The following is a 22,224-nucleotide window of genomic DNA, read 5'->3' as shown; positions in this document are numbered from 1 at the left end:
TGACAGTCTTAGAAAGTGACTAGTGAGGGAGGCCACCAAGACACTTATGACTCCTCTGAAGGAGTTACAACCTTCAGCAGTTGAGATGAGAGAGACTGTGCATACAGCTGTTGCCTGTTCTTCACAAGTCAAGAAGTATGGGAGACTGAGTGACAGAGAAAGAGAAGTGAAGAGAAAACCACTGCTGAGAAAACCACTGCTGAGAAAACTCATAAAGTATCTCAACCAGACTTCACCAGAAGTCATGTGGGAGACCCCAAGTGTCCTTCAAGAAGATTCTTTATTCTGAAAAGACCAAAGTAGAGCTTTATAACTATCAGACTAGATGCTTCGTTTGGTGTACACCAAACACTGAACATCATCACAAACACACATCCCACCTTGAAGCACGGCAGTGGCAGCATCATGATGTGTGGATACTTCTCGGCAGCAGGTCTTGGAAGGCTTGTGAAGGTAGAGGCCAAAATGAAAATGGCAAACTGTAAGGAAATCCTGCAGGATGAACTGATGCGGTCTGCAAGAAGATTGCCACTTGGGAGAATTGTTTTCTGCCCATACAATGAGCTGAAGCAAACGGCTAAAGCTACACAGAAATGGTTTAACCGTTTGATGCACATTGGTCAAAAGTGACCCATATTCAATGGAAAATGTGTATCTCTTGGTCCATGTTGTGCATCAAAGGGTTAAAGACAACAAGGTGAATGTTCTAGAGTGGCCAAGGAGTGCAGTGTTTTTTAACAGAATCTGGTCAGAGTAGGCAGTTTATTTTTGACATTTTTTTAAACAAGACATGCCTGTTAAAGTGATTTTGCTGAAATATTCAGAAACAGAAAGTTAAAAACCTGACAGTATTGTTTCATTTTGATGTTTTATTTATTTATTTTCAAGACAACAGGCTTACATCCTAACTTGCTTCATTTCAAACCTGCTTGTCGGTTTGGGGGTTCAGAAAGTTGATATGGGCCCATGAGGCCTCATTTATGATGCTAAAAATTTATAGAAAAATTACAATCACATAAAAATGTTCTGCAACATCTCCCTCCATAAAAGTGTAGTGGTTTTTCTGAATAACGCACAAGCATCACAGTAACTAGGAGGCTCAACTGCCCCATAAATCTGCTGCAACTCTAACTTTCAGTGTGTAGCTTAGGACTGCAGGAATCTGTAAGAAAATTAGCATAGTTTTGGTCTGAGTCATCACCTAAATGTGCTTGCATACCGCATGTAATTTCACTTAGGCTTCAGAGACATAATGTCATTTCAGTGCGGCAATGAAAGGGGACCTTGTGTTTCTGAGTGATGCAGCCTGAAGGAAGCACATACAGAATACTAAACTGTGTCCATGATGTACAGCAACACAAACAGGATATCTTTAACTCCAGGGCTGCTTCCTGAAATCCAACCAGTGCCGCAGCAAGAATAGCAGGATTTACAGAATCAACAGGAAGACAACAAGAACAGATGATGTAACACAAACACCACTCAACCTCGGCTAAAATTGATCAGAGACGCTGTTCTGCCTCAGTGGTTGATATTGCACTTTGCATAACAGTAACTTTTTAAGAGATGCTGTTTAATTTCATTGAGATCAAGCAAAGATATACCAGCACAGATTGCCAGAGGGCTGCTCTGTTTTTGCAGTTCCTTGTGGTATTTAATCAGATTTTTTCTAGGACAGTCATAAGACACATTAGATTATCTGCTTTCCATTTCCTCACTGCCCTTCTGCAGCTTTTCTGTAGAAGAAACCAAGTCGCACCCCCGAGTCATGCTTTAGGTCAACCAGCAGCAAATGCCAGTAGTATTAGGTACTAAGAGCAGCTACTTGAATATGTGACAAATGGACCGCAAAAACACAAAACAACCACAAACAGAAGAAGTGCAATCAGTTAGATCAAAAATACCCACAGGGAGATGCAACCCAGCGAATATGAGATGCGAAAGACTAAAAAGGGACACACAATGACCACAGGGAGATGCAGCTAACAGCTTATTTGGAAACGCAACATTTCTAAAAAGTAATGCAAAGGGAAGCGTAACAAATGCAGAGAAATGAAACATCTTAAAAGAAATGTAAAAGAACTACAAAGTAACAAATTTACTGCAGAAAGGTGCAAAAATATCACCAAGAGACGTAAAGCAACTACAAAAAAGACAAAGTTGAAATGGAGACATAAAAGTTTACAAAGATATGCAAAATAACTAAAAAGAAATGAAGACGAAGTACAAAGAGACAAAACAACTAGAGAGATGCAAAAATGACAGCAGAGACAGAGATGCTAAATGGCTACAAAGTGAAGCAAAACCTATATAAATAGACACTAAATAACTACAAAGAGGCATAAAACTAAGAAAAAACTGAAAAATGTATAAATGGATGAATTGTACATAGCCTGGAGGGCTTTTTACGTGTCCATATCCAGATGTCACAGTTTGACCCAGTTGAGCTACACAAAGTAGGTTGTTTGAGAAATCCTGAATAAAGATTTGGTTGAAGTTGGTGCGCCTGTAGCCTTCACAACGTCATGCATTAGACTGCTGAAGCTGTTACACCTTCAAAATAGAGTAAGGGTGCGACTGGCAGCATTTAAAACAGTTTGTAAAAATATGAGATAATCCTGTGCTGGAGCTGGAGGTGCTGAAGAACAGAGAGTTTTGCAGAGAGAGACACATTTTAGTCACAACTGAAAATCTAATTAAAGAGATTAGGAAAAGTTATTTATTGAAAGTCAATTAGAGTAAAAGTTTTTTTGGACAGTAACTGTACATTTAGAGTCATCATAACAGAAAACCAGTGATGGAAATGAGCCTGCTGCCTCTGAAAGGATGTTTGTGGGACTCTCGCTGTTGTGATGAAGGCTTTGTAGTGGTAGGAGAATATGCTAAGGAGTATAAAAAGAGGAAACACTTCAGACAAATGTGTCTGTGGGTGTGAAGCATGTGAAAAATATTGACTGTTTGTGTGGACGTAAAAATGTTCTGTGTTGAAAAGAAGGAAATGAAATCAATAAACGGAGTGTTGCACGATTTGCAATTAAACTAACCACAAAAGTCAGCTGAAAGACTAAAATCTGTCCTTGGTATATATGTATGATACTTGGTAATATTGTGACACAGGCCCTGAATTGAACCCTCCGTTCCAGAAGCTAAACAGCAAAAAAAAACAAAAAAAAAACACGAGAATCAGGTTTGATAAATCAGGTCATCATAGATGATTAGCAACCACAAAACTACAAGCCAAAATCAAATTAGCTGTACCAAATCAAGCAAGAATCAGATAAATCCAAGACTCCAGATTCAGAGGCTAAGTCAACCCCTTCAACTCTTGGTCATGTTCCTCAATCCAACTCCAGGCAACCAAGTTTCCACAAAATGACGTGATTTTACCATTAAACTGTGTTTTCAGTTATGTTTTAACAGAGCCCTTGCAACTCTAAAAAGGAGGAGAAGCTTCAAACTTCTCATGAAAGAGTCATACTTTGACCTTTATCATGATATTTTCACAGAAGTAATTCTGATAGTTTGTCAAAGTTGCTCAGATTTTTACGCTGTACGTTTTTCCTGCTTCCAGCATCAATTTCAAGAATTGACTGTTGATCTGTTGCCTTAAATATATCCCACCTACTAACAGGATAATCAATATCCACATCGCCAATCAGTGGTTTTATTATTGTGGCTGACACATGTATAAACAATGGATAAAATGACAGGGTGTAATGTCAAAGGTGTCCGTTACTGTCCAAAAAATATTACCTGACTTTCCACATCGTCTACCTTTCTAACAGAGCATTTGAACATATTTCCATTCATTGTTTTAATATACTTGCCACTTGTGTTTCATTCAGACTCACTAATTTTCAAAGTTTTGCTCTCAAATGCAGTTGTTTTCAGTGCACAAACTCCTGTACATGACATAAAGTGGCAGACAGACAGCGAGTAAGCAGCTGCCTTTCAAACGTATTGGAGCATAGAACTGAAGAGCCAGATATTTCCCTGAGGAGCTGATGGAGACCAACACAGAAAAAAAGACAGAAAATTGGAGTTTTAATTGCCAAGTTGCTAGAAACAACAGGCCAAATAGATGTGAGTCTGCTGGATGAGTACATATACAAATGGTCACTTATATGTTTACAATACCAAACTTATGAAGGGAGATTCATGGTTCTACATTGGTGTCTGTCTGCAGAGTGAAGGATCTTGAGAATTCAGCCAGTGCAGAGACTATGGAAAGGCGAATGCTTTGCGATTGAAAGCATTGGTTCTGCACGATAAACAATGTGTTTATAAGCACTGTATGTGGCTGCTGAGACAACAGGACTCGCTTTCACTGCACTACGACTTCTGCCTGTTCCAAGGCAGAAGCAAAATCAGAAGGACTGCCGACAGCACAACAAAAGCAGCTTTTCAGTTGTTCCACTTATTTTTGACAAGCCCCCAAGTGGCAGCAGACAGCTACAACAGGTCAATGAACCAGCCTGTTTTGGCCTTAAGACTGTGCTTAGAGCTTGTTGTGCTGTCCCAAACCTGCAAAAAATCCACTGAGTCATTGTCTGCTTTCAGTCCTTTGTAAGAATATTACTCATTGCCAATCCATGTGCATGGTTAAAATTTAGAGATGTGTGGGGGATGATGAAGGCATCTTTTGACTAATTGTTATAGGCACAAACAAGCTCAGATCATCTGATTGTTTAGATCTGCTCTTATACAAGTGTTGTAAAAGGAGAGCACAGGTTGCAGCAGGATGCTAGGAATGCAGTTCTTACAGGATTTTTTTGTAAAATCAACAACTGGCAGCATTACCAATCAATAACTGAATGGCAATTACAGCAAATTTTACACAGTCAGCTTTTGTTATGTGCTGACTTTGCAGGAGTCAAAGACAGATCTGAAACACGTGCTGCTGGGATATAGAAATACTGACCTACTCTATCCGAGTTTGTCTTAGACATATGGCCAGGGGTCATTAAGTATCACAGACATCTTTCTCATGGTGCCTGTTGCTGGATAAGCAACAGTGCCACAATGCTCTCTGCTTGCCAATTCACCAGATAAATTGGCTTTGTTACATTAGCTGCACAGCTTTACCATCACCATAAGCTTTTATTTTAATATGTGAGCTCATGCTGGATGTCATTAACTGTCACAGAAGACTTTGTCATGGTGCTTGTTGCTAGCTAAACTCACACAATGCTCTATGAACTGCCGTCTGCCGTCTGAGTGACGCCTCCTCTGGTCTATAGTATTAAACAGTAAAAGGCTACAGGTAATCTACAATATATTTTCTAACATTCATGTAGAGAAAACAGGTTTTCTCTGTCGTTTGGAACATGTGGATTCACAGTACACCCTATACTCTAACACTACTGTGTCCTACTTCAGTGTGTTTACTGAACAGATTTTTAGAACTGTAATGTATTTAAAGTGTGTAATATCCAGGAAAATGGCATTGGATTTGGACTTGGATTGGATTGGGGCTTGTCTTTTAAAATCTGAATGGGACACAGAATGGTGGACCATGTAAGTATCGGTGAAAACCAGCCTATCAAAAGGTAACAAAAGAAGGCAATAATTTAAATAGATTGATTTTATTTTGGGTTATATTTCCAATGACTGAAAGCCTTCCTTCTGCTGCCATATATGATTTCACTTGTTCTGTACTTCCGACCTCTCCTGCAGGTTGGCAGGGCATCCAAGTGAACCAGGGTACCCATCAAGCAGCAGCTGTAATGTCCACGACAGGGACGTGGATTATGACTTCAGTGCTGAGTTGGCTCTTAATCACCCTGGGACTAAAAAGAGGATCTCGGAAGAGACCTCCCTTTCCCATCACAGAGCATGGGAAAAGTCGTAACACTGCTGCTGGACCTCACCTAACTTTTTCATGTAACTATTTTTAACTCCACAGCAGATGTCAGGGGGGATTTTTGGCGCTTGTGAAAGTGGAGGTGGTTTTATGCTTTAACAGTTTACAGCTGGATTCTGGGATATTTCTCAAGCAGACTTACTGTCCCATTCTTCACTTCCCCATTTCTCTCGCTCATGCACAATCTCTGTCACACCCACTCTCATCCTATCAATCCACTATAAAGCTCTTGTTAATGTCCCATGGCCGCACTGCTGGTGACAGATGGCAAAGGCTGGATGAAAACTCCCTGAATAAATATGTAATCCCTTCCTCACATGGGCCGTAGCACAACGTGCAGATTATCCCATCAGATACACTACAGCAGCTCTGCAGAGCAGCCAACTGCAGGGAGATCCCTCTTGTGAGCGTCTATAAAACTATCTCTGTGTGTTTGAGTGGTAGCTCATGCTTTTAGAGGGGATGAGAGGCAACGTCTAGTCGACTTCAGATTCGACTGGAATGTATTCACATCTCATATGAGTACTTATTTGTAATGCTGCCATCAGTGGACTAGAGTGCTTCCATCGCACCATTCACACACCAATAACACTAAAGATGTATTCATTTGAGTTATTTATAGTTGATTTATAGCTTTTGGTGCCATTCTGGGGATTTTCTCACCTGCACTCCAACCAGGATACAATTACTTTTATAGTCATACGCCTTGTAACTGTTGTTCAAGCACAAAAATGTGTTGACTTCCCTCCATAAAGATGGGAACATTACCTGCTTTTATGCACAATGACAGATGTGTTTTAATGGCATCCTTCTGTGATATAGGACCAAACAGCCCACTGTGTGTACTCAGTAACTCCATAAGGAGAGAAAAAGTTGGGGAACAGCCACCTCAGCCATCCAAATATGTAATCATTACATGAATAGAGCGACATTAAAGGATAACGGCAGTTTATTACAACTTGGGTCTTACTTTCATGCCTACCTTTGAAAACAACAACAACAACAACAACACAGCCCCTTGCCTCTGAAGTTTTAAATCCTGTGAAGTGAAACATAAAATGCTTCCATGAAAGCACCACATTTTTATAGCTTGCTGGATGTGGTGCAGCGGTTCACCAAAAATAAGACTACTGAGAGTTGTACTGTCTCATTTATTCAAAGTCCAGTTGTGAAGCCTGATATATAAAATTGCAGTCTACCTGCATATGGCTAAACATTTTAAAAAATACATGTAAGACAGACAAGGAAAAGGCTTACAACATGCAAACTGTTGTGTAGTGTTTTTTATGTCTTGATATTAAGTGATGTGTGGTTCCTTTCTTACATTATATCAATTTACCCATTTACTTTAGATTTTTATCTGAAAAAGACAATATGCACCTCACCTCAGATTCTAATCTAGGGGTATTAGTGCACAGCCTAGGAATGCTTAGTGATTAGCATCTGAAATCTAGTATCTAGCTTAGGGACACTAGCCAAGTAATGCTAGCTTCCAGCTCAGGAATATTGTGGACAAGCCTAGGCATATTAGGAGCTACTATTAGAATAGTTGTTGCTTATCTAGCTTTGTGATACAAGCCACTGACCTTGGAATGGTTGTAGCTAGCCTAGATATGCTAGTCACAAGCGTAGGAATTCTGGTATCTAGCCGTGATATACAAGTGACTATCATAGGAATGGTACTTGCTAATCTATTGATGCTAGTTTCTAGCTTAGAGAGACAAATAACAAACCTTGGAAGTGCCAGTGGCTACCCCCAGGGATGCTAGTGGCAAACTGGCAAACATAAATGCTAAGTTCCAGCCAAGGGATACAAAGAACTTATCTAAGTTGCAGCTGCTAGCCCAGCAATAATAGAGATTGTGTGAGGAATACTAGCAACTACCCTTGAAATACTGATGATCAGTCTCAGAATGGTAGCCGCTATCCTAGGGATGCTAGTGACTACTAGCCAATGAATGCCAGTTTCTACCCTACGGATACTAGTAACTAGCCTAGGACAGTAACTGACCTAGCAATGCCAGTATTTAGCCTAAGGATACTGGTGACTAGGCAATACTAGTTCATAGAATAGGAATGTTAGCAACTAGCCTTGAATTGCAAGTTTCAAGTCAAGTGATACCAGCATAGTAAGACTATTTTCTAGCCTTGCTAGTGACTATCATAGGAATACGAGCGTCTAGCTAAGGAATACTAGTTTGTAGCCTAGTATTATTAGTAGCTAGACTATGATTACTAGTGACCAGCCCACAAATTGTCAATTATTACTTCTAGTAGAAATTGTGGCCACAATTGAAATAAAAGTCATGTTTTGATAATTTCAATAAATTCCAAACTGCACTATGAATTGATCAAAACTTTCAGAAATCACTGAGCCCTTTTTCCAGATTTTGTAGTTTTTACAGACGGAAGCCATTTAAGAGTTAAGCTAAGTCTCTCCATATCATTAGGTAAGTTTAGCTAAAACCTTCCATCAAGCCAAATGTTTGTTTCCATGCAAAAACACAAAGCCATCTGAGGTGAATATGTGGTGATCCAATACCAGATTCCTTTGCTCTTCTCATGGAGTTAACAAATAGCTCAGAGGAAGTCTAACTTAATTGCATTTGCACACAATGTAAATAGCTGCTGCAAACATTGTGTCAGTTGTTGTTTTTACTGTATTACACTGGCGTTTTCTGTATTGCATTGTACTGTTTTCCTGCATGCATCAACATGCCAAATTAATTTTAAATGAAGTTTTTTTAATTTGAAAATAATCACCTCCTCAGTGTTCTCAATACCAACATGCAGCAAAAACACAAAGCATCACTTTACATGCTGATTGACTTGTGATTCTGCCAACATTTACTTCCACATTTAGAACTCCCATTCCAACATCTTCTCTTTTTTTCATTGTGCAATCAAAACCATTTGTGTGACTGATATGCTTCTTTTGATCCGGTGCCATGGAGAAAAGCTGTTTGCTCGGAGGTCTGGTTAGAAAGAAAAACAAGGCGTCTCTTTTTTGTGTGTCATTTTACTTTAGGTCACATTAGGACAAGGTATTGGCCTCAAGTCAGTTCATTTTCCAACCACAACAGCTTCAACTCTGCAGAGTGGCTCACCACGAAATTCCTTTATGTTCTATTTCATTCAATCTTGTTTGAGTTACAAGATTTGATCTAACAAGAATTCGGCCATTATCAGTGCCACACAAGAATACTAGCAGATTGTCAACATGGCTGTTTTCAGCCTTTCTGCATCTGCATATGATTTGATAGAACTTTCAGTCTTTCTAGCTTGTAAATGCAGTATTTCACTCCTAAAAACTAAAAAGGCAGACAAGAAGAACAGAAATATTCAAAGATCCCAGTATAAGAATAGAATATACACTACAATCAACAGAGACTGATTAACCTACCAGCAGGCCATAGAACAAAAACAAGCCATATCATCAGTGTTTCCTTCTCCTATGCATGATGTCAGGCACAACACTAAAACCACAGACAGGAGAAATGAGTAATACAGATTTTTTTTTGGTGCAACAGCACCTGTTAAAGAGGTGTATGTATGAGGTAGGAAGTGAACAGTCAGTCCTTGAAGCTGATATGTTGGAACCAGAAAAAAATGGAGAGACTTTGACAAACTTTAGCTGCTCGATAATGATCAGGTCTTCTCCAGAACAGCATCTCTATGGGGTGTTCATTGTATATAGTGGTTACCAGAGGTGGTCCAAGGATGGACAGCCAGTGAACCGGAGACAGGATTGTGGACCCCCAAGGTTGATCCATGCTTGTATAGAGTGAAGGCTGCCCCTGTTCCACAGATGACCTACTGTAGCACAAGCCTTAATGCTGTTGCGATAGAAATGCACCATCAGTCAGAAGTTTGGACACACCTTTTCATTCAATGGTTTTGGTTTATTTGTATTATTTTCTATATTGTAGATTAATGCTGAAGATTATTACTTTTTCGTTTACAACATAATTCTATATGTATTCTTTCATAGTTTTGATGTCTTCAATATTAGTAATAAAAATCATTGAATGAGAAGGTGTGTCCAAACCTTTGACTGGTAGTGTATGTCAGAACAGACAGAACATCTCAGCTTGTTGTGTCAGAGTGTCCATGCTGACTCCTTTCTACCACTCACAACTCCTACAAACTGAGAATTGGACCATGGAGAAATTGAAGAAGACAGCCTGCTCTGATGAATCAAAGTGGTTAACTTACCTGGTTTAGTTAACCCAGCGGGGACAACATATTTCTCTAGATGATGCTCTGATGGGAAACCTTGAGTCCTGCATTCAGTATGGATGTTACTTTGATGCCTAACCATTCCTGCTGACCACATCTACCCCTTCATGGCAGCTTGTTTCCCCATAATGCTCCCTGCTACACTGCAAACACTGTTCAGGAGATGGTTTGAGGAACATGGCAAAGAGCAAAAGGTGTTGACTCGGCCTCCATAATCTCCAGATCTCAATCCGATCAAGCATCTGTGGGATGTTCTACAAACCTCTCCTACCTCTCAACTTACAGGATTGAAGGATCTGCTGCTACCAGCTTGGTGCTTGATACCACAGAACACCTTGAGAGCTGCAGAGTCCAGGCCTCAACCAATCAGAGTTGTTTTTGTGTCACAAGGAGGAGCTACACAGTATTAGTTTGGTGGTTTTGATGTTGTAGCTCAAAGAAATGTGCAACTTTACCAGTGAGATAGAAGTGGCTGATGACTATCAATCACTGATCACAACGTAAAGCCTAAAAATGGATCAGGATGATTTATTGTGAGCGGTTCTTTTGATTTTGTCTTTGTACTGCTGATACCTTTTTATTATATCTGGGTGGCCAGTTGTTGATTCTGTTTTCCTGATCAGCTATAATGACCTGAACCTGGGTATTAAACCCTGGTCTTGTTGACTATTCTTTGAATTCTTTGAACAGGTGAATCCAGGCCTTCTGCAGGTGGTTTTAATGTCTGGACTTATTGATGTAAACTTAAATAATTTGACTAAAACTCTCATGCATTTGCATCAAAAGATTAAAACTAAATCAGCACACGGTGTCAGAATTGTCAAAATAAAAGTAATAAATGTGCATACTGGACACTTTTTTAGATATGCTTCCACTTTATGTTGAACCTAAAGGCAGCTTCCCACTTACGAAGGTTGCCTGGACAAAACCTTTTAGTGCCAACTCTGGTTCATTATTAACTTTGAAAAACAGCTTCACTGGCAAGATGCAGGAAAAAAGTCATAAATGATCCCGCTCCATTTGGTTCAGAGCACAATCCTAGAGTCAAACTTTCATGGCTTCATTCCCACAAAACTTCACCGCTGCACCTGAAGCCCAGAATGCAGAAAATGTGTCCTTGGAAAATCTGAATCCAAAACACGACCGCTGACCCCTGTGAAGTTGCCTCCATCCAGATTTTTGCATGAACAATGCCCAGCAGCCATTCAAGCACACCCACACACACATACACACACATAATATTAAAGACTGTAAAGAATGACTCACTGCCCTAAATTTAACATACGGTTTCCTGCATCAGAAAAACACTCCCATGATTCACCAAGGTTTAACAGAACTCACTGTACATTTATAAAAGACACATGATCATGATTCAAGCAGACTTAATTATTCCGCTTCCAATCTGCTGAGTACACAGCGCAGGCTGCTCGCTCCCACCATTAAAACATGCATCTGTCACTGTGCACACAAGCAGGCAATATTCCCATCTTTACAACGGGAAGTAGATGCATTTGTGCGCTCGTGTGACAGTTACAATACTTGTGATTAACAATGTGCCCTGCTGCGAAGGCAAGGAAGACAAATATTGTCACCGGAGCAAGAAGCTAAAGCCGTAACATGAATACATTTGTCATAGTTTTACCATTTTAGGAATAAAAAAATGCAACATTTTATCAATTTCATTGAGTATTTCTGACGATACATGACGCTGTAACAGAACAGGGTGGTGTGTTTTCAAGAGCACAACAATGCATCATGATCAGCGAGGCGCTCCAAAGCTATTCAAAATGCATTAATAACAATCTTCTGATAGCTCCTCGCCTTCACGTTGTCTTATATAAGTATGACACATCGTCTATCCTGATGAGCTCATCTAGCGCAGGCAACTGTCTGGGCTGCTTTTTTTTTTCTGTTTACAAAGTGTGAATGCAGCATTATAGTGCCTGAGGAGCTCCAGTCCTCCCAGGAGTGACACTGTGCTTGTATCACCTCTGTATTTCTGTTTCCTATTTCGGCAGGTGTTAAGGATGTTGAAAAACACTGCGGGCAGGCAGCTGTACCGTTGGTGCCACGTTACATAAGTGAGGTCAACCATCAGAAAAAAAAGAAAACTGAGAGGTCACATCGACAGCGAGAGTCTAGAAAATGTTTCCTGAATATTTCCTCGGGTATATTATTAGTGTCTTATGACTCTGTTCAGCTGCTCAGAACTTGAAATATGGTCTACAGTGCCCTAATTTCAAAGCAAACACAGCCTAATTTCATTTAATGACCCCTCCCCAAAGAGTAAATGCACGTAGTTCTGATTAGGCCCCAAGTTCACATGACTAAGAGTTTCCTTTTGCACACAAACATTTTGATGTCCTCAAGAAACTAAGAGTTATAATCTACTTTTCTAGCTTCTCTTTAACACAAACATCTAAACTTTTATGTAGCCCACTTCACAAAGTGAGGCCAAAAGAGGAAAATATGAAGCTTTTTAACTGACTTTCATTTCTTTTCAAACACGGATCATGACACACTCACTAATCAGGCAAACACACAATCAGACACAACACAAGTACAGCCAGAAAATCACAAGAAATGACAGTGCATCAGGGCTAAGTAGTAATGAATTTCATGCATAATCAAATCAGATACAAAAAACAAGTAACAAAATCAGCCTAGATTATGATCACAAAGAACAAATCTTAAAATCTGCAGTGTGAGTCATTACACAAACACTGCTGATGCATGTTCATGACATATTTTCAGACTGTAATCTTTCCTCTGATGCCTTCTGTGAACTTTTTTTGGCTTCAGTGTATTTAATGTGTATTTTACCGTGAAAGGATTAGCATCAGTTTTTCTGACTTTTTGTTGCCCTCATCCAGTAGCAGCCATGTCCCTAACATTGCCATCAACAACATAAAATTCTTCATGTAGGCTAACATGCCAAGCCTCCATTGTTTAATTTTTTACCCTGAACTGCAGTTTCATCCAGTAGCTACCATTTGTTGTTGTTTTGGTGCAACATTTGGTTAATGTTGCAGTCTAAGCTGATGAATCTTACACTGCGGTAGAAGCAGAAAGTCTGAGAGGGCTGATTTGGGGAAAGTTGGCAATATCGCTGATGTTTGCTAGATGATGCAGAGCCTTTCTGTCACCAGTCTGTAATGTTCTTTACTTATGTTTCCTTTAAAAGTGCAATGATTTCTGAGCTTTCTTCACCAGGCTGCAGAGGTCAGATGAACATGACAGGTTCTCTGTGATATTAATTTCCACCTCACCTGCTTCACCTCAGTTCCTTTCATTAGTACAAGTCACATGCAGCCATTTGATTCATTCTCTCTGTGTGTGCACTAACGTCACAAGCTACAATTTATATTTCTGCTAGAATGCTGGGGAAAACAGAAAATCTTGTCCACCTGAGCCCTGTCACTATAGTAACTGAGCTATATGTGGAAATGAGTCATGAGGGAAAATAGGCTGGAGACAGAACACGTGCAACAGTTTGTCACCCACATTTCCAGACTTACATTTCAGACTGATGAATCTTGAAAGTCTGAGTACTGAGGGATGTTATTAAGTACATTTTCTCAAGGACTGTACTAAAGTACAAACTGGAGGTATTTCACTTGAGTATTTTCCATTTGATACGGCCTTATACTCCTACTTTACTACATCTCAGAAGCATATAGTGTACTTTTTGCTCCACTACATTTGTCCGACGGCTTTAGTTACTTTACAGAATACAATTTTTCATACCCTTCTCCCCCTGAGAAAAACACATTTCCCAAATGTGGTGTTTTGAATGTTTGTGATAAACTAAAGGATTAAAAGGTTCTTTACGGGTTGAAAAGATTCTACTATTCACTATTTATAAGCCCTCTTGGATTAGCTTGAAAATGCCACAAAGCTGAAAACAGGGTTGTTTTTCTGAGCCTGTGAAATGCTGACTTTTTTTTTTAGAGATATGTGAGTCTCACAGGGCAGCAGCGCTACAGACATGATGATCTTCTTGAATACGATGCTTTTTTTGGGACAAATATGCTACCCAACAGTATTGAAAGAATGTAAAATCAGCTCAACCATGAATTTCTTTAGCAATAAAATACAGCATGCATATTAATGCAACAGCAACATTAGTGCAAAAACATCACAGCCTGTGTTCATATTGTTCACTCCTCTGGACTACGCACTATGACATCACTATGAACAACAAGTGTGCCCTTAACAGGCTTGATGTCCTCCCTCACTCAGCCATCCGTCTTGCTCCCGGTGCTCCTTTCTCCACTCATCATTGTGACACTCTCTATCCTCCAGGTTGGCATGGCCAGAATACCTTTCCTTAGTATTATAAAAAAAAAAAAAAAAACTTTAAAATCACCCAAACTGTCATGCTTTTTGCAGAAGCGATTAAAAAAGTTGAGAGACTGTGCCTATTAAAAGCAAAAACTATCAAGCATTCAAATTTGGCCATCAGCCCCATCCAGGTAGTCTCCCTGTGCAGTCATACTCTGCTCCCTGTGCTCATGCAACACTTGTGACACTCCCTGGAAGCCCTGTTGTGTAAACATATCAAGCATCATCTGCCATTAGCTGAATCTCCCAAACTGTGTTTAAAACTCTTCAGCTTTGGGTATCATGTTGGGTAAGAGGAAGAAGTCACATGGAGAGTGGATCAGGTAGTGAGTGGACAACCTGAACACAGCTCAGTTATAAAAGAATAACACTGACATGGACCTTTTTATGGAAAAATTAGAACTTTTTCTTTTGATATCTGTTGTACATTTTGCTGGTAGGTGCTGGCAATTTTCCTTGATATATTGCATTTTTTACAGTGTAGTTTTAAGGCTTAAGTAAAGTATCTAAAAACATCCTCCAGCTCTGACAGTCCAGTGATAAAAAGCCTTTTGAGGGAAATTATATACAATAAAAAAGCAACTTTATCTTTGGTTTGAGATTATAGTAGCTTCTGCTGTCACTATGTGAACCAGCCTTCTGTTTACCTACAAGACTGTGTATCAGAGTGAGTAGTAGCTATCAGCGTGCCCTTGTGGTGCCCTTGCAGTAATATCATGTAGTGGAATCTCGCTAATGAAAAAGCGATGATGTACAGCTCCGACTGGCTGTTTAGCTCCTCGCTCGCCGTCTAAATGAGCTGTGTCACAACTCAATGAAGCAAACCACAGAGGCCGGTAAAACACTTTCCACAAATGCATTTTCTGTCCTGTCATTGATGCCGCGAGTTGATCAGGATGAAGAGCAACTGCACAACTCTGACCTCTTGGTGTTACGAAGATTTAAAAGAGGCCGGTTTGCTCAGTGTGTCTGTCCTTGAGGAAGACAGGTTGGATAGATGTTCAAAAAATTAACTCTTGTCCATTCACTCTGAACAAGGATGAGTAAATTTGTAGATATGAGATATTTATGACCTCGCTCCAGCGTGACTTTTTCAGCGAGGTGATTTTGTGTCTAAAAAAGACGGAGAAGGGGAAATGGCCTGGAACTAAACTGTTATTTACTCATGAGGAATTACTCTACATCTTGTTCGGTGGTGCATTTGCATTCCCTTCATCTCTTTGTTGAGCGCTCTGTATTTCCAGGGAGACGCACACAAATTCACACACACACATATTATCACACTGCATCTCCTTTCTCCACGTCTATTTGTTTTTTTCTTGTCTGTTTACATGTAAGTATACAGCCTACATCATATTTCTCAGCATTATGTCAACATCATGTTTCCATGCATGTGACACAGCATCCCAAAGAATTAATTTTGTCTAAAAGCTATCCCACTACCACTCTGCTCTTACATCCTCAGACACACACGGTCCTTTTTCTTTTGCTCCCAGTCTAATCTGAGTTATTTAATATTTAATTTGTGTAAATCCCAAGTCCCAACCTGATACTTCAAGTACGTGAAAGTTACTAAAATGAATCCAGTGTACATGCTTGACAGCCAAGCAGCTCAGCAATGCAGTAGGGGAAAAAATAGCGTTTCTGCATCTAAGCTGTTTCTTAATCTTACGTAGGTGGTCAGAACCCTTGTTCTAAAGCTCTGGTAGGACACTGTCTGAAATGTAGTGTTAGATGGTATGGTGTACTGAGGCTCCACAAACGTCAAAAGGCAGGAAAAATCCTGTGTTCTCTGCAACCATGTCGGAAAATCTATTGTAGATTAGCTGTAGTATCTGCTGATCCACCAAGTGGAGCCTCTCACTGTTTAAAACTAGTGACCAGAGGAGTAGTTCCTCCTGGGAAGTAGATTACATTGTGGGGATTTAGCTAGCAATGGGTACTATGACAACGACTTATGTGACACTTAATGACATCCGATTGGTGCTCATGTGTAAAAGACAAACTGAAATTAACTAGAACAATGTTCCTACATTTTATTTGAAATTCAGACATTTGTTTCAATGTGGAGAAAAAGTATTACAGGAAAATCTAAACTATATGATGTTTTTGAACTCAGTGCAGTCTAGTGAGCCCGGTTTAACTCACAAGTCGCCACATGTTGCAGTTTTGTCGGGACTCCTTGCCACCACGTTTAAACACACAAAATCAGAATTAGAGACAATGGATTTGTAGCCAAATGTTTGCTGCTAAACCATGATCTTTTCCTAAACTTCACCAAGTACTTTTGGTGCCTAAAATTAATCAGATCAATGAGCAAAAACAAAACTTAAACAACAAAATAAAATGAAACTAATTAGAATAATGATGCTTCAGCACAGGACACAAACCTTATATAAAAGGTTTCTTTAGTATATTGATTAAAAAACAACAAGTGATAACTACTTCCAATACTGAAAATTAATGAAAAAAAATCTTCAGGGCCCTAAAACGACATCTTGAAATGTTCTGTTTTGTTTAACCAAAAGTCAGCGACCAAAGACACAAAATGACCATAAAGACATAAAACACCTACCAAGAGATTAAAAAAAAACTAAGGACACGCAAAACATCCGCAAACAGACACAGAATTACTATAAAGAGAAGCAAAATGACCTTGAAATGAGACACAAACTTTGTCCATGGAGACACAAAAAAGACTACAAACACACAGAAATTACTAGAAAGAGAAACAAACCACCACAACAAAACACAAGAAGATACAAAACACCTGCAAGCAAACATAAAACCACCACAGAGACACACAAACCCAAAATCTACTACAATATATGACAAAGCAAAGCGACAGATGTTCTTCTGAGTAATTATTTGATTGTTAAACTTTTTTTTCCTGCCAGCTCACTAATCAGCTCATTTCCTTCTTAGGCTCTAAAGATTGTATTTATTGAAAGAGAAACCTAAATATGTACCAGCACTGCAGTGAAGTGAAAAACCTAACAGAAAGTATTTGCATATATTTGTGAGGTTTATGTAAGACGAAGATGGTTCTGTCAGCAGCAGCGCTGTGAGGAGAATGTTCATCCAGCTGACAACAAACCAACATACGTCTGAACTTTGAGGAGTGAGTTGTGGAGGGAAGAAGGTTATTGGCTTCCTCTATGATTGAGTGTCGAGCTTTGGCCTGCAGATATCCCTGTTCTGCATCCGGCCAATCACGGCGCTGCGTCCAAACCCTAATAAACCAGGATACAGAGCAGATAAACAAACACTCCTCCGTCCTTTCATCTCAGAGTGACGTCGTCCTGCTCCTCGTCCCAATCGGCCGCCATCTCCCACTGATAACGCACTCTGGAAACCATCACCATGGGAACTGTTGCACATGTTATGGGTGGTCGTCAAGGCAACCGGGTTGAATAATGGTCTCTCATGCGCCGCCTCGCCTCCCCTCGTCTGATTGACTTGTTCTTGTGTTCAAGCGGTGTGAAAATAGCCGCCGAGAGAGACGTAGGGGGACGATGTGAAAGGCCAAACTGTGCACTTGTGCTGATTATTTAAACTCACCTCTGTGGTCCACATGTTGCTGTTGTGCACTTTACGTGATCGTGTTCCACATGAGGGTCATGGATGGAGCTTTAGAGGAATAATAAGTTTGGCTGCACAAAGCACTCTTTGTTGTTGAAACTGACGGATTTTGTTACTTTTACTTGAGCTTTGGGCTTACAAACACCTGTCTCACTTCATTATTTTTCCTCGTCTGTGTATAAACCATGAAACAAAGCAATCCTAATTAACATCGGTGCCGGAAACAACATCTGCAAGCTGTGACAAGAATCCATTTCTCAGCATCTTTTTTCAGTATGGTCAAGTTGAAGCTAACTGACCTGCACAACTCTTAAAGAAAACTCAGGAAGAGTGTTGTCTCGCAAACGGAGGCTGTGAGCATCATCTTCAGTGCTGACTTTCAAAATCTGGAAAGAGTTTCACTGCAAGGTCAGTTTTGTAGCTGACATCCAAAAAGAAATTTAAATAATCTCCTTAAAGTACATCCTTAAACTTGAGTGTGTTTGTCGGTTGCTGTTTCCAAAGTGAAGTGTGCAGCTCAACTGTTAAAGCGGAGGTAGGCAGTCATTTTTTAGTGTCAACACATCCATTAAAACCTGTCAACATCCTGCAATTCAAGTAGTTTGAGATGAAACTAGACCTCTACACCTCCTCCTGGATCTGTTCTCGAAGATAGAAGACCTTGTCACAGTTGTTTTTGTAGATGTGGTGTTGTTCCTATCGGCTACTCTAAAAATACAGATTTTATAGTAGCAGCAGTGGTCAAAAATCTGATTCAGTGGTGGAAAATCCTGCAGAAAAAGTTGTGATTCCAGCCCCGGCAATGCAAGGTTTTTTTTGTTTGTTTGTTTTTAAAAAGAAAGAAATATGGACTCGGACTCATCTCACCAGAAACTCAACAGATCAGTCACAACTTCTGAGGGCCCCAAAGTGATGTCTTCAAATGTTTTGTCTGACAAATAGTCCATTATAATTTTAATATTTTTCATCCATCCATTCCTCCATTTCTTAGCAACAGGCTGAATCGTCCAGACCGCCTCCTAGAGGGAAATGTTTTCCAGTTCCTCCTGGGAGATCCTGAAGTGTTCCCAGACAAGATACTTCTTTATTATTTGGTCCCATGCATTAGTCCATGTCATTGTTTTAACATGTCAACGTAGCGAAGAACTGGAAATCTGACTTATCAGATTTACCACACATTAAATTCTACTGCTGTTTGAGGCCTCAGAAGTTGGTGAAACGTTGACCAAAGGCTGCTGGAAATAATTTACTGTCTTCGCATTTCAGGTCTGTGTATATTTCTAGAGCTAATGAAACTTTAAAAAGCTTTCCCAGCTAAGAGGGTGAAGTTACAAAAATTTGCTGGTCTGAGAGCATATAAAATGTCTAAATTTAGCCAAAATATTTTACAGAGCTTAGTTTTGGGTCCCAAATGACAAATAAATGAACAGTGAACATTATCTGAGCAGATTTAACCTTCCGGAAGTCCGGAAGGGTCTCCACAGGGTCTCTACAGAGTTGTCAGGAAAACCTCCAGAAGAAGACATCCAGGATTTATACTAGTCAGATGTTGAACCTCACAGCTGGAGGATTTTACCATGAAGAAGTAAAAATTCTCTAAACATTCAAGCTCTTCACATAGTCCAAAAAAGTTACAAAATCCTGATATTTTATAGCGAAAACTCAGTTCAGCAGTTTAAATCTCACATTTTTGGTCTCTCCAGCTTCTGACCAAAGATGATCATAGGAATGTAGACCAACTGTTAAATATAGAGTTTGTCTTCCAGTTTAGCTCACGTTTCACCACGACAGTCCAGTACAAAGCCTACATTACTGCTGGTACTGCAACAATCTATCTGTCTATCTCATGCTCTGTGTTCCAATCAGTCATGACCGAGATACAGAGATCGATGTCAGATAGATAGAATTAGATCTCATCTACACATACGAGGGCAACAAGTCACCACAAACCCAGAGGGAGTGATTCATAATATCAGACTCCGAGCATTTCAAGCTGGTTTTCACATGAGGAATTTGACTTGGTGTTTTGGTGCATGACAGTGAAACACTAACATATCAGAGAAGGTGAAATAAACAGCAAGTGTTACACGTCAAACCAACAGTGAGTTGAGGAGAAATTCAGTTCAGCTTTATTCCAGACACTGGGTCCAAATACACACACCAGAACTTCAGGCGCCCCATCTGAGCGGATTCTTCGTCTTTGGGTCTCGGTGTGTTCATTGCTCATAAATGTTCCAACATTCACCTTAGAACGTGCAGGATAGCACAGTATGTAATGTAAACAACTCGAAATGTGCAAAATAATAATAATGATAATCCAGTTTTCACAGCTGTGCATTAACGTGATACACTGAGTCAGTGGCAGTGGTAGAAGCAGAGGGGCTGGGTCACCTGGACAAGGTGAACATTTTGCACAGTTTCTCTATTTTTGCTTGAAAACAGACTGAAATTCTTAATTACCAGTTGACTGATCTGTTGACTTATAAAAAGTTGAAATCTAAACATTTCATTCAGGCGAGAAACCTCAAATATGAGAACTTTATACAGACACACTATTTTTGTAAGTATGTTTAAATATATGTTTATTTGAACCTATTTTATGAACTGCACTTGCTTAAATCTGTACTGTATATGCTCCTAATTGATTGTCATTTAACGTTTGTACATATTTTTGCTCTAATTATTAACTTTGGTTTCTGAACAGCATCAAGCGAAGCCACTGCCAGTGAAAATGAGCCTTTTGGCAAATTTGTGTGAATGTGATTTTAAATGTGAAGATCAACAAGGCAGTAAAGCCACATAATAAATATAAAGGTGTAGAAATTTGGCACAAAATAAACTATTTAAAGATTCAAATTTAGCTAAAAGGTCCCAGCCAGTGTTATATTATTAATATTGTCAAATCATCCTGATGTATTCTAATACCTGAATTGAGCTACAATGTTATTTTAGGTTCAGTTTCTTTGCTTGAGAGAGGACAATGCATATTATCCCCACAAACCTGTGAGACAAGTTCATTGCAGTTCAACAAACTTTCCATCCTGTCGTAAATTCTGCTTTTATGAGCATTTGTTTGTATTTTGATGAGAGCTCAGCCTCCACACATCCTCCCTGCACCGACTGTTAGACCCTCCTGGACCGGGACAGCAGCAGCAGCAGGCCGCCTCCTGCAGCCTGAGCCGGGAGCTGTTCTTCAGCACCACCGGCCCGCTGATCCTGGACCAGCAGCAGCAACACCACCGCCACAAAGTGCACCCAAACTCTGCGCTCACTTCTGCTCCACTTCCACTTCGAGACGCGTCAACTGCGGCATCATTTGGTGTCAAATTACGCATTTTCCGCACGGTGCGATTGGTGTTTGGTTACTGACCTTTGTGGGAGTTTCGGAACCGGCGGAAGCCTTGCTGTTGCCCCTTCTGCAGCGTCGAGATACCCGACACATTGTTGCCCATGACGGGACGCTGACAGCAGCTCACCGCCGCTGGGATGCGCCGATGACTGACGGCTACTCGCCACAGATGGATGAACTCCTTTAACGCGTTCTTCGCTCCAGATTGCGTCCTGCTGCCGCTCAAGTGTTTGGAGACGCGCTTACTGGTCCTCACTGGAGCTTTTGGCTTTTCATCAGCGAAATTTGACGGATGAATAATCCTCTGCAGCGGGATGCAGAACAGCCGGCATCACTTCATCACCCAGTTTGATTATAAACTAAGTAAAAAATAAGTCAATCAATCAATTAAAAAAAAAAAGTTTTACATTTGTATTTTCTCAAAAATATCTTCTTTGCTGCAGTTTTCTTTCAAAATTCGGGTTTAAAATGTGAAATTCCTGCCATAATATTGAAAATAAACAGAAATCAGAGTACAAAAGTAGGGAAAAGCAGGTGTTTTGGGGCCTAGCTACCTTCCAGCAGCTGCAAGTGTGAGCTGATCCTGGACCACCTGCAGCCCACCGAGCGAGCATCATGTTCAAACAAGTGCAAAACACACATGTAAAAAATGAGCGCTTCATCAAGACGCATGAACTGTGTGAAGCTGCCATCTAGTGTAAATCAACAACAAACCACAAAACAAACAGAAGTCAAAGATGGTTGGATTTAAAGTCACAATTTCAATCTCACATTTAAAGCAGGTGGAGTCAGAAAAAATACTCACATTTGCCAGAAAAAGTAGCAAAACCACAGTGTAGAAGTGCTC

The 22,224-nt window shown here is 40.0% G+C and overlaps 1 protein-coding gene across 1 annotated transcript in view; it reads right to left on the bottom strand.

Moving 5' to 3' along the window:
- neurl1aa (neuralized E3 ubiquitin protein ligase 1Aa) overlaps positions 1-21,711 on the bottom strand; it is a 95,854-nt gene extending 74,143 nt beyond the window's left edge. Inside the window, exon 1 of the mRNA XM_022211583.2 lies at positions 21,399-21,711. Coding sequence (XP_022067275.1) covers positions 21,399-21,480 — 82 coding nt within the window. The 5' untranslated portion in view covers positions 21,481-21,711. The remainder of the gene's footprint in view (positions 1-21,398) is intronic.
- Positions 21,712-22,224: the final 513 nt, after the last annotated feature.

This window comes from Acanthochromis polyacanthus, chromosome 3 (assembly GCF_021347895.1).
Source record: "Acanthochromis polyacanthus isolate Apoly-LR-REF ecotype Palm Island chromosome 3, KAUST_Apoly_ChrSc, whole genome shotgun sequence".
Lineage (NCBI taxonomy): Eukaryota > Metazoa > Chordata > Actinopteri > Pomacentridae > Acanthochromis > Acanthochromis polyacanthus.
This window is presented reverse-complemented; position numbering and strand designations above follow the sequence as displayed.